The sequence below is a fragment of the Notothenia coriiceps genome, unplaced genomic scaffold, assembly GCF_000735185.1.
Source record: "Notothenia coriiceps isolate Sejong01 unplaced genomic scaffold, NC01 NC01_scaffold00010968, whole genome shotgun sequence".
NCBI classification, from domain to species: Eukaryota; Metazoa; Chordata; class Actinopteri; order Perciformes; family Nototheniidae; genus Notothenia; species Notothenia coriiceps.
In genome coordinates, this window is record NW_011343669.1 from 423469 (window position 1) to 440651 (window position 17183).

General features: G+C 40.0%; 1 protein-coding gene across 1 annotated transcript; it reads right to left on the reverse strand.

Annotated features, from left to right (window-relative positions):
* Nucleotides 1-735: 735 nt before the first annotated feature.
* On the reverse strand, nucleotides 736-10311 carry LOC104946373 (uncharacterized). Its single transcript, XM_010772199.1, has 7 exons — nucleotides 9924-10311; nucleotides 7610-8472; nucleotides 6839-7019; nucleotides 6115-6254; nucleotides 4026-4591; nucleotides 2705-2978; nucleotides 736-767 (listed from the first exon to the last, which is right to left on the reverse strand). Exons 2-7 carry the CDS (start codon nucleotides 8430-8432, stop codon nucleotides 736-738), a joined length of 2016 nt encoding a protein of 671 aa, XP_010770501.1. The 5' UTR covers nucleotides 8433-8472; nucleotides 9924-10311.
* Between the last annotated feature and the right edge of the window lie 6872 nt (nucleotides 10312-17183).

Genomic DNA, 17183 nt, shown 5'->3' on the forward strand with positions numbered 1-17183 from the left:
TTTTGACTGGTCAAAACTGGTCTTCAATGGCATTAAAACGATAAAGACGATGCTGTAGTTAATCCATAGGTTAATATCCAATGTGACTGTGTCCCCTTTGAAATGTTCTGATAATCCATAAGCAATAAAACTGCATTTCCGTTTCAAGATATCAGAGCAGGGATATTTCTACCATCTTTTGCCAGCTTGCATGCGCAAAGACGAAACCTTTTTCTTTTAACATGAGAGTGTGCGGGACGATTTCCCTTCGATTCTATTGGCTCTAACGGTCAGGAAGAGATGTCACATGTCAAAATCGAGCAAGGGGGGCCAGAGATAAGGAAAATCCACCCAAATGGCCCCAGAAGAGGTTTTTTTTGCTAAAATCTAGTCTAAAAAAGGTCAAATATCACTTGTTTTGCATCAATCTTGATACAGGGTACTTATTATATGTTGTACTTTCGATTGCTAAAGCTTTTAGTCTACTAACCCATCATCCATGGTTAGTTTTCACTATAAGTACAAAATATTTTTTGGACGGACACTATAATTTACAGTTTTTTACCATGTTCAATCTGAATTTTCTTTAAAATAAAAAACATCTATATTGATTCTGACTTTTCTACATCCAACTCACAAGTTTATAATTACGATTATTAATTTAACCCTTTTAGAAGGGAAGATATGGTCATTTGTTCTGGGAATATCATTTTCGAGCCTGAAACCTGAAAAACAGGCTTGGGGCTTAAGAGGTTATTAAAAACACTGATCGTGCTCAGTGATGTAGCCTCACAAAGAGACACAGAAAAGTTAATAGCAAATAATGTAGGCAATCAATCAAAGTGTTTTTATATAGCCCAATATCACACATTTTACATTTGTCTCAGTGGACTTTACAGTTTGTACAGAATATGAATAAGACACCCTCTGTCCTTGGACCCTCACATTGGACAACGCAACAAAAAAACTGCATACTTTTATTGTGGACATGAATGAGCAGATGGTATTCCTTAGGAGTAAAGGCCCCAACACACCAATCTGACACAAAAGAACACGTCCCGACGGACCCGACTGTTGTGTCGCCTCACGTCTCCTGCGTCTTGGCAAACAGTTGCAATGGAGCACACTGCAAAGACTTCTGCCGACGGCCAAGTAGCACGTACGAGCTGCGCATGCGTGAGTGGCAATAACTCTCCTTACTAACAGGCGGCGGTAGTGTGTATTAGTCAATCAAAAGAGGCAACAACTGGAAGACAGACTGCATGATACACCCATGGATGTATCATAAGAACTGGATACAGCGTGGGAGGCGGGGCCTCGTTCATTCCTATGAGAGTTGCTCATTGGCGCATGAAGACAAAATGGCTCAACTTTTGAGAGAGCGAAACGTCACGAAAGTATTCATATAATCATATAATCTGTTCTTATTGTGCATCCATGGGTAAAGGTAAAACTCATGTAGTACTGAACACGTCACATGAACGTGCCGGGCGGCGCGGTCCCGTNTATCATGCAAAATGCACTTTGTGATGTCTTTTATACATAAATAGGTGTCCCAGGTACATGGGGAACTCACGCAGCGTCAGAAAATAAAACCCTATCTCTTTTCCTCCGTACCCAAATCTTTCGAAAACAGGGGTACAATGAGCGGATACAGATTTGCTGCCGATCTGACGTCAAATCGGCGGCGGACCCACACAAAGTTGCTATCAGAAACAATGCCTGACATGTTTTGGACGTAATCTCGTCTTTGTTTACATTAGCAAGCGTCGCTAACACTCAGAGCTAACCTGTACTGGAGAGCACTTGTGTTTAAAAAGCAGGAAATAAAAAAAAGAACTCACCTTGTGATAAACCCGCAAGAGAAAAAGCATTTGAGCTCCATACTGTTTCAGAAAATGTAATCTTTGATGTGGTTTAGAACAGGATGGCGTTTTATCACAGCATAATTTAACTTTATCTCCGGTAGAATTCTGATCAGGCATTAGCTCCACCACCTCTTTTTATTTTTTTAAAGCTAAGGACCCAAAATCCGCGTTTCTCTAACAGGGCTGCAAAAGAGGTGTTTGAGCAGTATGAGGCATGGCTACAATGGGTGATCTGTTTGGTATTTTAAGCAAAAAACTTCACAGACATATTTTGTATAGGTATGGCCCTACAATATATGTTTCCAATATAGCATAATAGGTCCACTTTAATTTACATCAGAATCAGAAATTATTTTTTTTTTTTTTTATAATATATTTTTTACAATAATAACGTGTTTAAAGAAAAACTGATTACTGATATTGCAATTGCGGTATGATTCACGACATTGGTAGTTTTTGAATCCTAACTCTTATCATGATTCCAAAATACATTAAATGATTACGGTGTGTTTGTTTAAAGGATTTTTTGCAAACAATTCGGTTTTGTTGAGTCTGTAGAATATGATTTGCAGGCCGGGATAATTCCCCAGCTTCAAAACTTTAGAAAAAATGGTGTTTTAAAACTTTTAATACATTTAAATATTAAGTCCATTTTGCAATTTCTGAAAATATTCAAATTCATCTTCAGCACTAGTTTATTACACATGAATAGTGTCGTTGCACAACAGTGGTATAGTTTCAAAACAAGTAAAATGAGAAAACAAAGACACAGAGAGAGTGTGTGGGAGAGACTATTCAGAGTGCACTATTATTAATAAAGTGAGAGGAAAGCCAACACGACCTCCTCCTGCCCTCACCTGCTCCGGTGACATTTCCCACCACGTAGAGTCCATCGTCGTCCACAGAGCCGGTGAGAGGCATCGCGATGACGGTGCCGCTGTGCTCCTGATCGAACACGGAGAGCACCAGGCCCCGCAGGTCCGTCCTGGGGGGGCCGTGCAGCTCCACAAAGCTCCTCTGCTGGTTGTGATTGGTCCAATGGCTGCTCGCCACCTCGCTGATGACCACACCCTCAGGGGCGGGAGGCGGGCGGGGGCAGATGTTCTCCCTCAGAGGGGTGGGCGGAGCCACCTGCAGAGATTGATGAATTTAAACATTTATGGTTTAAAAATGTCTTGAAAGAATCCCATAAGGAAAAGCTACATCACTTTGGATATGGGTGCAATAACAGCAAAAACACTTTGTTAAGGTTTTGTTTAAAAACTTCCTGAACTACCGCCTTTGGTGAAAATACATTTCCGGAAAGTTATAGAAGCAATTTACGGCTATTGACACTGAGTCTGTTGCAAACCGGACTTATCCCTTCTTTCTTTTATTAAAAATGATATTCATTTTTATTTTCATTTTTCTTTATTCAATTTTCACTTCTTTCTTTTATTAAAGATGATATTCATTTTTATTTTCATTTTTCTTTATTCAATTTTCACTTTGTATGTATGATTAGTTTTTTCTTAGTGTATTCATTTAGTTATTTTTGATTGTATTTATTTTCGTCAAATTTGTATTTGTGTTTATTTATTTGTACGTTTCTATATTTTAAACATTTGTACATACTAAAATTACACGTATCATGATTATTTTCTTTGCCTGCGTCTTTGTGCTGACTTAGGCTAACCTGACCTAGCATCATATTCATAAATATGAGCGGTAGCTGTATTCTCATCTATTTCCCAGCAAAAAGGTGAATAAGTAAACTTCCCTTTCCCTACATTATTTAATTAAAGATGTTTTCCACAATCTTGTGTTTCTGCCACTTGGCCACATCAGAGTTAGTACCGTAATTTTCGGACTATAAGCCGCACCTGAATATAAGCCGCAGCAGCGGCATACCACTCTCGGTTCCACTTTTACTTTTGCGCGCTACCTGTCTCACTCTTTTCCGGCCTCCAGTTTTTCCTGCTGGAACCCGCCGCTTAAAGGTGGGGGTCCGCGGACCGGCCATAGAGCCCATAGAGTTAAAGGTGTTGGCCGTTAGCTGTAAAAATCCATAGATTAGCCGCACCGTTATATAAACCGCAGCGTCGAAAAATAGGGAAAAAGGCGCGGCTTATAGTCCGAAAATTACGGTACTAACAAAGTGTTTGAATTCAACATGCTGTGAGAAACCTCTGCACTCACTGAGAAAGCGGACAGGTCGTACGGGTAGAGGCCCCTGCAGCGACTGAGGGCCTCGTCTCCGGGCAGAACCTCGGGGTCCTCCAGCAGAGGGAGCTGTCCCGGGGTCAGAGCTTTACTCAGATCCTGCGCCTCCTTATCCGACCCCCTCTGCCGGTACACCACCGCATCCATGAGCCCTTTGGTGGGGATGCCCCTCTGTGAGGCGGACGGCGGGCCGTAGGGGCTTCGATACAGCGCCACAGCGTCAGGCCCGTTCTGGATGGTGTTGGGGGGCAGGCGGAGCGACGGGGCCGGCACCAGCCTGTCACTGCCCAGCAGGAAGTAGCCCTTAGAGGTGGTGTAGTGTCCACTCAGGCTGATCTCCCTGTAGGGTTTGTTGTTGTGCGCGCTGAACAGCAGGATCCAGATGCCCTGCAGGGACACCCGGCGCCCCGACGGGTGCCACAGCTCGATGTACTCGCCGTCCTCAGCGGCGCCGGGGGTGTCCGTGTTCAGCTCGTTGATCAGGAAGTCACTGTTCCCCCAGGGTGGGAGGTGGGGAGGGGAATCGGTGCCTCCTGGAGTCACTAACGCATAAGGAAAGGTTTGAATTTGCTGCTGTTAAAGGAATAGTTTCACTGTGGTATTTGGGTTGACTTAACAGACACATAACATGCTAATAAAATAACTTTACAGATTATTTTAGGCAGAATTTGTTTCTTTTGGACATGATCAGGCTAGCTGCTTCAAATAATTTATGCTAAGCTAAGTTTCTGCTGGCCATAACTTTATATTTGTTTAGGCATATTTGAGAGTGGTGTCTATTTTGTTATTGGCAGAAACGGGATTGAGCTTATTAAGCAATTTTTTTGAATGCATTTGAATGAATATAAAAGGGACATTAAGAACGTTAATTATATTAATGCTCTCATTTTATGTTTGGGACAGTAACACAATACCTATAAAGTGCAACAGATGGCAGTATCATCTTTCAGGAATCAATTCAATGAGAATTTAGAAGAAGTATTTCCCACATAATCGTTTTTTTTCTCTTCCATTAAAGTTTGGCTAACCTTGAAGTCTTTTCCAGGTGTAACCTAAGGCAGGGTGGACACTAGCCAATGCTTAATATTGTAATAAATAAAAATCAGAATCTGTCAGGATTTTGAGGATCTTAAGGTTTAAAATATTTTCCTGATCTTGGGAAAAGAAGTGGAGAAAGAAATCTCACCACCAGGTCCATTCAGTAGCTGTTCTGGAGCTTTAATAATAAGAATACATTATAATAAGAATAATAAGAATACAAATAAGGTGTTTAATCTTTAAAAGTCAATGTATTCAAGAGTTCCTATCTTAAACCATATCTGGCTGCTTGCTGCATATTTTTGTCTTTCATATTTTGACAAATCTAGCTGCATTCTACAATATGTTTCCAAACCATTTACATATACATCTTTTCAAGGGAAAAGAGGAAGAAGTCCACAAGGAAACTGATTCTCTGAGTTCATTATTATCTTTCATTTCTCTTAATGTTGGTTGATTCTTGAAGCAACATCCATCACCAGATCTCAGTTCTTTAATTTGTAATACCTTTGTCAGTGATGTAGCTTTGTTCCCTAGTTCCTCAGCTGACCAATGATAAAATAAACAATTTCCCCGCGGTCAGCAGACTGCAGGATGGGCATGATGACGAATGTCTGTCTGAGAATTATTCCATTGTTCCTCAAGATTAATAAGACATTTAGTAGAAATGATCCATGATTGCATGCCTACACATGTAGCTCCTAATGTGCCAAGTATTCAACATTAACAGTCTCTCCTTGCAGATTACTCATCCTGTTTTTCCTCAAAGCCGCACGTTATTTCTCTTCACTGTTGAGTCATTGTCACTACTTCATGATCTTGTTCTCATGCCTACTTATCATGGCCAAACGTTATGTAATTTGCACAATGTCTGAATCAGATGGGCGTTCATACTGCCTGTCAATCATGACCTATTCCCTTTCTTACTGCATGCAAACTGCAGGAAGAATCTTCTTTTGAATCAAACCAAATACAGATCTTAATAATGTTCGGTATATAATATAAATAACAGTCATGCAGCACTCACCCATGCTGTGCGGGCAGATCTTTGGCCAGGGGCACTGGTTTGGCTGAGCTGGGGTCTGCGGGGCCTCCCAGAAGACACCAGGGTCTCTGGCCCAGGTGGCCACACCACAGCGACTCAGATAGTAGCCCCCCTCTCTTAAACTGAAACAAAAATGAAATAATTAAAAAACAAATCAAATGAATCAACCCTTATTTTATCCGAGTGCAACCAGCTGGTTGGCTTTATGGCTTCTAATAAAGGTCCATACGTTTTTGTTTGTGACTAAATGACTGCAACACTAATAAAACCCACATCAGCTGTTGCCAACAATGTTAAACATTAAACATTCTTTTTGTCATGTTTGTCCTCAGCATTTTGCTCCAAGCAGTTGCACTTCAGTAAAGCCTCACGGCGACGCTAGCGTAACTGAAAACCTTTCAGTATTGTTTTGTAACCTTCAGTTCTCATCAGTGACGTGCAAATTACTGTAAACTTGCAATTTCAAAATCAATTTCTATGTCTTCGACTCAGTGTGAAAGAAAGTCTACTTGTGACGATTGCTCCACAGGGATGACGCACCAAACGGTTAAAAATGTATCAGCAAAGAGGAACAATGGTCACAAGCTGACCCTTAGAGAGAAATGCTTCAATGTGTTTCGCAACACTTTCGCCTCAACTCCTGTTCTGTACTGCAGTCACATTGGTTTGGTTTTACTTGATGGAGGAGACCCTCATAGTGTCTTGCCTGTTGCTGAGTTGGTAGGGCTCTCTGCCGGGGATGAGAGTCTCAGTGAGGTTGGCGCTTGGCTTGTTTCCAGGTCCAGCAAACACAAACGCATCTAGAGGCTGAATCTGGCTCAGTGGACTGCCCAGGGGGAAGTCCACGGCTCTGCCACTGTAAATAGCCACTGCCCCAGAATCATCTCCTGAGAAGAAATCAAAACAGGAACAAATAATTTACAATAAAACGAAAGTGAGTGAATAATTAAAAGAGTAATTTATTCCATATAGGTCATCGTATAGCCTGAGGCTCACCGAGACCCCTTTTTTTCCTTCCTAAGAGTCCATAAGGACTTGCAATTTTAAAGCTCCGTCTGATTAAAACAAACTCCCAGCTCACTAAAATCTCTTTTCACTTTCAAACGACCTGCTCTTGCTTCTAATTTCATTTAAAGAATGATGATTTTTGTTCCTTTCTCTTTCTCTCACCTCTTTCTAAATGTGTTGATGCATGCTCATATATACTGTATGCCGTGTATAGCGCTGTAGTATTACATGTAATTCAGGATATGTATATTAGTAGGCATGGGAGAGCTTTTGTCTATGTGTGTGTCTTTTTTTGTTAAGGACTCCTTTCAAAACAATATGGTTCATCTCAAGGTGCTTATTCTTTAAATAAACTCAAATGAAAAGGTACCAAAATTCCCTGATGAACTAGAAAGCTCAACCCAAAAGCAATCATAAACAAAATAACATTTTCCAGCATAAGATCCCAACAAACCCACAGCACACTGACCTTTCATGAAGCTCTTCTCTATGTTCACAGAGATCAACCCGTTCCTGGATGTTTCCAAGTTCACGTCCACGCTCACGCTGACCCTGTCCGTTCTCCCGTCCAACACAACCAGCGCCAGAGGACCCGCAGCCGGAGCCTCCGTCAGCTCCACGAAGCCGTCCACCTGCCCTCCTCCCAGCTTCAGCTCGGTGATCACAGGGATGGTGGCTGGAGCGGCAGGAGGGGTGCAGTTATTCCTCTGACCCGGGGAGGGGGAGGACACCTGGAAGCCCCAGCGATCTTCAGACAGCAGGCACCTCTCGATGGACTCGTCCCCCTCCAGGGTCGATTCATCCTCCACAAACGCCGGCTCACCTGGCGTCAGAGTCTCAGCGAGGAACTCCGCCCCTCCAGTGCGCCGGGTCATGTACACCACGGCGTCCACCATTCCGAAGGCGGTGACGTTCATCTTCTCGTTGTAGCGAGATGCAGACGTGTGGTAGAGGACGATGGCGTCGGGCCCGTTCTGGACGGTGTTGGGAGGCAGGAGGATGGCGGGTTTGGGCAACATGTCCACCGAGCCCACCAGGAAGAACCCCCTGTCGTCTGTGCTGTGGCCTTTGAGGTCCAGCACCTTGTAGGCTATGTTTCCGTTTCCGTTAAAGAACACCAGGGTGTAGCCGTCCAGGGAGGAGCGTTGTCCACTCGTGTGATACAACTCCACGAACTCAGTGGTGTCCAGTCGGGGGTTGTCGGCGTTGATCTCGCTGATGATGAGGCAGGGGTCGCCTCGGACTACCACCACCAGGCAGAGACAGGCCACACAGGCCAGACTGACCACCATGATTTACAGCTTCTCCGAAATAACCTCAGCAGGGGAGCTTCTACAAAAAAAAGTTGCATTCCTCAGAAAACATTACTGATGAAATCTCATTGTGTAAATATTGTCTCAATGCACAAATAGTGAACCCTAGATATTGTAGGTTCAATGTTCCTGCTCTTAGCGACGGAAAGATCTGCGTGAGGAGATCAGGCCTGCGAAACCTAAAACCTCTTTTAAGTCACATTTAAAAACTCCCTTTTCTTATAATTGCTTTTTATTTTTTGTTACATTTCATTTATTTTTAAACTGCTTTTACATGTTGATGTTTAGTTCACTTTCTGTGTATTTTTTCCGTTTTATGTGAAAGCACTTTGTAACTATGTTTTAAAATGTGCTATTTAAATAAAGTGTATTATTATTATTGTTATAATGTCAATAGTGGGGAACAGCAATATCATGATATTTGCTATAGCCTAGCATTCTTCCATGTCACAATCATTGCCAATAAGGTTTACACTAACAAGGACATATAGAAATGTTCTTAAAACGTGTGAAACCTGGTAATCTTATGGCTAATAAAGTAAAACCTCAGTAATATAAAAGTGTTGATTCAGACTAAGTGGGGTATTACATCAGAAATATCATGATATTGTCACCCAGCCTTCTTCCACATCAGAATCAGGTTTATCTGCAAGTAGGTTTAAACATTCAAGGAAATATAGAAATATTCTTAAAACCTGTGAAACCTGGTCATCTTAAAAGCTAATAAAGCTCAGTCATATAAAAGTGTCAACACTGTGGTTTATTAAACTGAAGCAGCACTGGGATTTCATTTGAAGGGACACACAATCTGAGCCACAGAAAAGGACTGGCTACTGTTTCCAAAGCGTGTTCACAGTACTGTAATCAAATCTTATGTTTACCACTTGCAGACCAGACTCCCTGGAAGAGAAACCTCATAATATCATGAATGAGTCTTCTATGAGTCTATTGTGGTGACATTGGGAATGCACGTCTTATGCATGAGTCATGAAATGTTGCGAAACTCACACTGGCAAAGCAGATGGAAGTTTTGTATGAAACGACCAAAATGCTTTTAGCTGTAAATAAACGGGATACATGTGCACATAATGTAAAATACAATACAAATGTGCCATTTTTTAGCAACAAGCTGAGCACTACATGCAGTTTAGCAACCCACTTTCATCCCTGAAGATCTTAAAATCGTCACAGATTTAAGGATAGCGACACAAATTAGTCCTTAAAGAAGCTCCATTAGTTTGCACGACATGCACTCTGTAAGCATACCACGTTGGGACAAAAACAGAGGTTTTAGGATGTAAAAAGAGACTATGGAGTTAAAATTCTGCCCTGGAATTATCTCCCATCTCATGGCAGTTATTCCAGTCACGGTCAGCCTGCAATGCATGCATCTTTCCGTCGAAAAAAACCCCCTGTCAATCTGCTTTCTATCACTGCCACACAAGATCCTAAAAACACGTCGTGACTTACCGTCTTTTCTTCGCTGCTCGTCGGCCAGGTGTCGCCTGTTGCACCGTCGAAACGTGTCCGGTTGGAAGTGAAAACGTCGGAAATGGTTTTGGTAAAGTTTGTTTTCTGCCCTCCGCCGCTCCCTTCATTCACAAAGCAGCACTTTCTCCCCCCGGACTGTGGGCGGTCAGACTGACTGAGGGGGAAGATGCCTGCCAGGGGAAGCTTCCTTTCTTTTTCTTTTTTTACGGCTCACCATTCAGCCATCCACAGCTGAAGATAAAACACCAGCAGCACCCTGAGAAACCAATTAAAAGACAAGTGTAACCCCCACGCTCTGTTGCAAAGACACAGAAATATCTGCACTCTAAAACTGGTTATTTATGTTTTTAGAGGAAGATAATACCGTGGCAATGAGTTCATCCCAAGAATCCTTATAAAAGACCTGAAGGGGGCCCCTGACCCCAGTTTGTGAATTAGGGGAGAGCGGGTTCAGTGAGACTTCAATGACAGCAGAAGTCCCGCCCATTGTCAGGTCACTACTTCCTGTAGAAAAATATACATTTTCATTTTCATTGTTTAATCCGACTATAATTTTAGGTTTTATATTTCAAGCTGGACAGGTACCTCTTCTCCAAAAAGTAAAAAAGAAAGCAGAAATATTTGCCTGCAGTGGTAAATGTTAAATAAAGGAATCTTTATTTATTTACTAATGATCTTTAGTTTAAATGTTAAATACAGAAATCTTTATTCAACATGTAAACTAAAGATCATTGGTTCTATAGATTTCTCACTTTAGGGTTTCAGTGTTTCTTCAAATGTTATGAAAAGTTGCTTTAATATTTTAGGTTTTCTATTTAGGTCCCCTTCTTTGAAAAGTTAAGGTAGAACAATAAGAAACAACTTTATTCCACCTACAGGTCACAACTTCCTTTAGCTTTACAAACAAAATATTACATTTTGTATTTTCAACTGAACAGGTCCTCTTTTCTGAGAAGTATTTTCATGTCATTTAATCGTTTATTTGAACCGGGACAATACATATTAATGACCATTTTAAACAAAATAATGCTTTGAAATGTAAATGAGCCGGATTTTAGCTTTGAGCTCATTTCCATCCTTACTCCCGTCACATAGAACATTTATAAACATAACATTTATACACATGGCAAACAGAAATGCAAGTAATGGTAAAGAAGAAGAAATATCTTTATCTGTGTAACACTTAAAGCTCATAACTTCCCATAGCTTTCAACACAACTCATTTTAGTTTGTCAGGGTTTCTTCTGTATTTCTGAAGAGCTGTTTTAATATTTTAGGTTTTATATTTTAAACTGAACAGGTCCTCTTTTCCATAAAGTGAAGGTAAAAGAAGAAGAAAATACTTTCTTTCTGTAACACCTACAGGTCCCAACTTCTTATAACTTTTATCACAATTCATTTTAGAAAAGCTGTTTGATTATGTTTTATATTCTAGGTCCACTTTTCCAATAAGTAATAAAAGTTACATTACATTGCATTTAGCTGATGCGTTCATCCAAAGCAAATTATAATAGGTGCAATAAAACATGAAGAATCAAACTCAGAACAACAACACCATAACAACATGTTAACAAAAGAAGAAGCAAACGGTTTTCTGTGACGCTGAAAAACAACAGTGTTGACAGAGCATGAATAATAGCATACTGTTTCCGTGCCAGGCGCAGAAAATAGAATATACTGATTAATAATGTATGAATAAAGAAATAGGCTACTGACACACACATAATAACCTAAAATTGCATTTTCCTCAAAAAGTAAATATGTAAAATATCAAAACAAAGATATTTTTGGTTGCCACAGGATACAACTCATTTAAAATACTACAATAATAAGGTTTGAGAATATTATAATCTTTTTTCATTGGGGCATTTTAAGCTCTGGCTATTAGCAGTATTAGAATATACACAACTGATTATATTAATGGTTTACTTATTGTCATTTGCTTAAGGCTACTAACACATTTCCAGTAATAGGTTTACTATCGTGGGGGCCTTTAGTTATGCCTCCCTTGGGAAATAGAAGAATGTGTGACAAATGATTCAGTATGTTGCATCACTTCCCCTAAACATGGCTAACAGATTACTGAGTTACTGTCAGACCCTTTCAGCCTCACTCCTCTGGGGATGGAAGGAATACTCAGATATTTTCATTTAGTAAAGGGACAAATACTACGTTGTTTAAACACAAGTTAAAGCCATTTATCATAAGTGTAAGTGTCCAAGGATATGGTTTTGCCCATCCAATAGTTTTTAAGTTTCATTTCTGCTCTTGACCAGGCTGAATATTGCCACATGAGTAATCTTTGGTTTAGGGAATTTACAATATGTTGCGCAAAACAAGCCCATTTATTTTAATTGTTTTGGAGTTTGCTAAATTCGGTTTTTTCAGGAACAAAAATGTGTTTATTAAGTCTTTCTTTAATAACCAATAATGAACATACTCATGCATTTTTACTAGTTAGTCATTGTATAACCATTAACATATCATAAATATATTTATGTTAATGTGTCAGTTTTCCTCTCACAATTAGTTTGAAAAGTGTTGTTTGTATTTAGTTACTTGTCAATTATCTGGGCAAAAATGATTGTCAAGGTCCAGCTGGGAGGTGAATGAACTTATTAATATTGTAATATTAGACTTGTCATAGTCTTTTATTTATAATCTTGAAATCTTGTGTAGCTTGAATGTTGTTTTTACTCTAAAAGCACTGTGCTACACTTTGGTCTAAATTGTGTGGGGTTTAAATGACTTTTCAAAGAGGACATCTCCAATATATAGTCAAATTAACGATAACTTGGTATGTGGTAAAGTAAAGTATCAAAAAAATATAAATTATTCGATATCTGCACTCTGTTTTGGTTAGTTGAAGAGAAGAAGAAGCCCGAGCTAAAGTCGCTGAGGTAGTGTTTATTTCAGTTTGAGTCATTCAGCTATCTTAATTACAATCAGTATTGAGATATTTGTCAAACACCACAAACTCACAGGCAAATTCCCTCCGTGGTGGAGAAACAGTAACAAAAAAGTGATGTGAGATGTCACATAATGAGGAACTGAAAATATTGTCCCTAATTCCTTATTTCTATGAACAAGCTTTCTAGTGTGTCTGAGGTTATTAAAAGGACACTCATTTCTTTTATCATAATTTTTTTTCTATGATGAGATATATGAGATATAGTTGCATGTGTGCTCACTGTGGCATTTTAACGTGAAAGCCTTTTGTCTGTATTGCATGTCTAAGAAGCGTAACATCAAAAAACAAATCCCTTTTTTCACACCGAGGCCCCTATATTGATCTTCACTCGAGATTAGCCTCCTTTTAGTACAATCCATTTAGGAAGTGAGAGAGAGGTGGGAACAAAATATGCTTTTAGTGCCAGAAAAAGACCCATAAACTTGCTTTTACTTGTTGAAAGGAAGTGGAGACGTTGTTTATCACACACTATACATGTGTCACCTTTAACATGCTAGGCATTCTTAATGAAATGTTGGATGATCAACAGACTAACTGATATAATCTATGTATTTAAAGCCTCTGTAATGCAACCTATTTTTGAGTTCTGTATTTAATAGTCATTTTGTGTGAATGACTAATGCTTTGTATAGCCACAAGATGGCCCTATAAGCATAGCTGTGTGCTTTATCTGTTTCTATGTGGACATAATTCAACTGTCAGCCAGGGAAAATACGCAGTAATGCCTCCAATAAGTGAAGCTCCCTGAGGTTACACTGTTATATGTGATTCTGCATGCAGGAAGATATTTCTCTGATTTTCTGGTGTTTATTTGTCGCTATCTGACATGATTGGGTATATTTTGACACCGAGAAAAGGTCAGCTGAAATGTTAATGATGTGCACATTTTGTTTATAGCGTGTGCATGAAGCTGCTGCTCCAGGTATTTGAACATTTAATTGAATTTCTGCCAAAAAGGCGCTTGCTTTTCAAGAGTCAACAACCTCGTTGACAAGGTACATCTAATTCACCTGTCTGGTTTGTTTACATGCCTCACTAATCAGATCTGAATCCCCACTGGTACCTGCTGAAACTCTTTCCTGCAGGTGATATACTCAGTGAAACATGGAGATCAACTTTATTAATTTGGTGATTTAATACAGGCTCATCTGTCCTGTAGAATAAATTGGAGTTTAATTTAATAATCCCAGCTGAATGAGGGGAATGTGAATTTAACCTGACACTCTATTAATCAAAAGGAACAAAGTGTATTACAATCTAGTAGTGTAATACATCAAATTAAGTGAATATCAGTCCAGAAATGTACATACAGTAGCTTCACATCTAAATAAACCCTGCACCCACACATTTCTTTGTTTTGTATATCAGTTAAAAATATGAAGTCCCTCAAAGCAATCTGGATCTGCATGCCAGCGGTGACAAACACAGCAGGCTGCAAGCTTTAATTTAATTTAACCCCGAAAAATGTGCTGTCATGTCACTCGTTTCAGCGTGACAGCATCTGAATGTGAGTGTTGAGTCATTTTATTGGAAGTGTAAAACGCCCTCATCATCCCTGAGTCAACCATCCGATGGATTTCAGGAGCAGCAGGAGCAGGATTGGGAGGATATCGTCACCCGCTGGGAGTAAGAGACTAACTTAGTTACTCGAGCCGGCACGGTCAAATAAAACCACAGAACATCCTGTTCCTAACTCCACATGAAAGACCACCTGCAGGCTGAGATATAGCAATATTACGCTGCAGTAATTCCATATACTGCACTGATATAATATATCTACTCACAATGCATTTTCTGCTTGCATGCAGATGGATTAGCCTGAAGACATTTATGTAAACACAGAAGCAATGTTGACATAATTTAAGACCATGTCATTTCATATTGGTCGGCTTTTATTTTTTAACACATTTCCTCGGGCTTATTTTCTAAAAATCGTTTGAGATGTCGAGTCAATGAGTGAATAGCTTAGATTGGATTGGATATACTTCATTGATCGCAAAGTGGGAAATTGTTTTTTCACAGCAGCAACAAGACAACTTAAAACTTCAATAAAATAAAAATAAACTGTAAATCAGAATCAGAATACCTTTATTAGTCCCACAGAGGGGAAATGTACGTTGTTACAGCAGAAAAAGAGCCACAGGCAGCTTAATGTTACATATTATGTTACATATGTTACATACATTAAACAAGTATTACAGTACAAAAGTTATAATATAATAAAAAGTTACACAATTTACAAAATACACATCCTGTAACAGTTCTTAGGATTTAGCAGCCAGGTATATATTGCACATATGGCACATATTGCACATAGTTGGTTGGTAAACATATACATGTCAACAGTTTATAACAGTGTATAGAAATACACCATAGAAATATACAGATTACAATGTAATAGACCAACCTTACTATATTTTGTTAACATTTAGGGGGACAAGGTTTCTTATTTACAACAAAAAGCTTATTATTCACATTTTAGGGCAACATATAAAGTCGTCAATAATTAAAAGATCAGGTTAGGACTTATTTCTAGTGTTTTGTGCTTCAAGAAACCCGTAATAAAAGTGTTAGTCCCATTTATCATGTTCCCCTTCTACTACACACTACTCTCCATGTAACTCAGCCCTAAGTCCATTTATTTAAACTGAAAATAGAGTGTTTACATTTTCCTAAGGCTTGTTCTAGAAACAGCTGCCACTGTAGTTTTTAGCAAATGTAGCTCAAACAGATGGAAACATGGGACTTTCTTCTGGAGGGGATTAATACAAATGCAGTGTTTTAGTGAGTATTTAAAACATGGCTTACATGACTGAAAATAAACTACAGTAAACTGCCCGTGTTGAACATAATGGAGGCAGTTATTAGTCGGTACAGCACGTGGCTCATTGATTTGTTTTGAATAACTTGGGAAAACAATGGAAGTCATTGACAATAAGCTGTATCAGGAAACACTTAATTTAGTTGTTTTGCTCTTTTAATGAGATTTGTTCACAACAAGATGCATATACAACATCCCCAGACTTGCTGCTTTGAAAGACATTGGCCTCTGAACTTTTGTTGACAACATGGATGTCAATGGCCTTTTAACGATCTTTAGTTATTTTTATACATAACTACGCAATGCCCTACCTGCAGCTATCTCACACCAAAAATTGCTTTGCATGCTGCTGACCCTAAAAGCTTCCCTGGTGTGCTTCAAGCAAATTTTTCACCTCATTAGCCTGAACACAAAAAAGTGGGACACTGTGAGGACAAAGCAGGTTTGTGTTTATGTCCAACTCAGTAAAAGGCACGGGACAATGCAACGGAGACGGGAGGCCATGTTGACTGCAGTGTTTATACACTACACTTCTCAAAGACGTAATGACAATGACTGATGTGATAAGAACGGGCAGCAATGCATCACTGAGTCACATGTAGAGGTTTTTCCTCCTATGGTTGTCGATATGTGGTTGGGCTCACGTGCACGGTCTAACCAGGAGGTGAGGGCAGGGTTTGACGTTGATGAATTATGCTGGTAGGTCTGTTTTCTCCCCTACCCCCACCCCCTTACCCCTTCTCTCTCTCTCTTCTCTCTCTCCTCTCTCCTCTCTCCTCCTCTCGATCTCTCTCTCTCTTCTCTCTCTCTCTCTCTCTCTCCTCTCTTTCCTCTCTGTCTTGCAGGCACAGAGGAAGCTTTCTATCGCACCCAAAGAACCTCATCAGCATTCAACATGCATCACCAGCTCACTGCATCCAATCACGTGCGCTTACCATACAGAGTGCGTGTGTGTGTGTGTGTGTGTGTGTGTGTGTGTGTGTGTGTGTGTGTGTGTGTGTGTGTGTGTGTGTGTGTGTGTGTGTGTGTGTGATGGGTGCAGACAGGCAGAGACAGGCAGGGAGAATCCCTTTGTGTTCACTGTGAATCCCCAAGGTCATGTATAGGCACTCGAGAACAGATCGGAGACAGGCGCCAAGTGTGAGGTAGTGATCATGTTCCAGGTCAGAGTGTGAGATTAGGGTTGAGCACTACATTTAGGTTAATGGCTGTGAAGGCATCACCAATGACCGGCTGACCAGATGTGTGTTGGATTATTGATCTAAAGTGGTAATTCATCTCCCATCAGCAGGGAAAACCCCCTCAGGCTTATTCTGAGCTTGTTTTCACGATATTAACTCCCCCCCAGTGAATATTCTCACATAATCCGAACACGAGGAGGTACGAGAGCAGGAGTTTGGCCACAAGTCGATTTCTCCGAGAGATAGCAGTTATGTTTGATACCCAG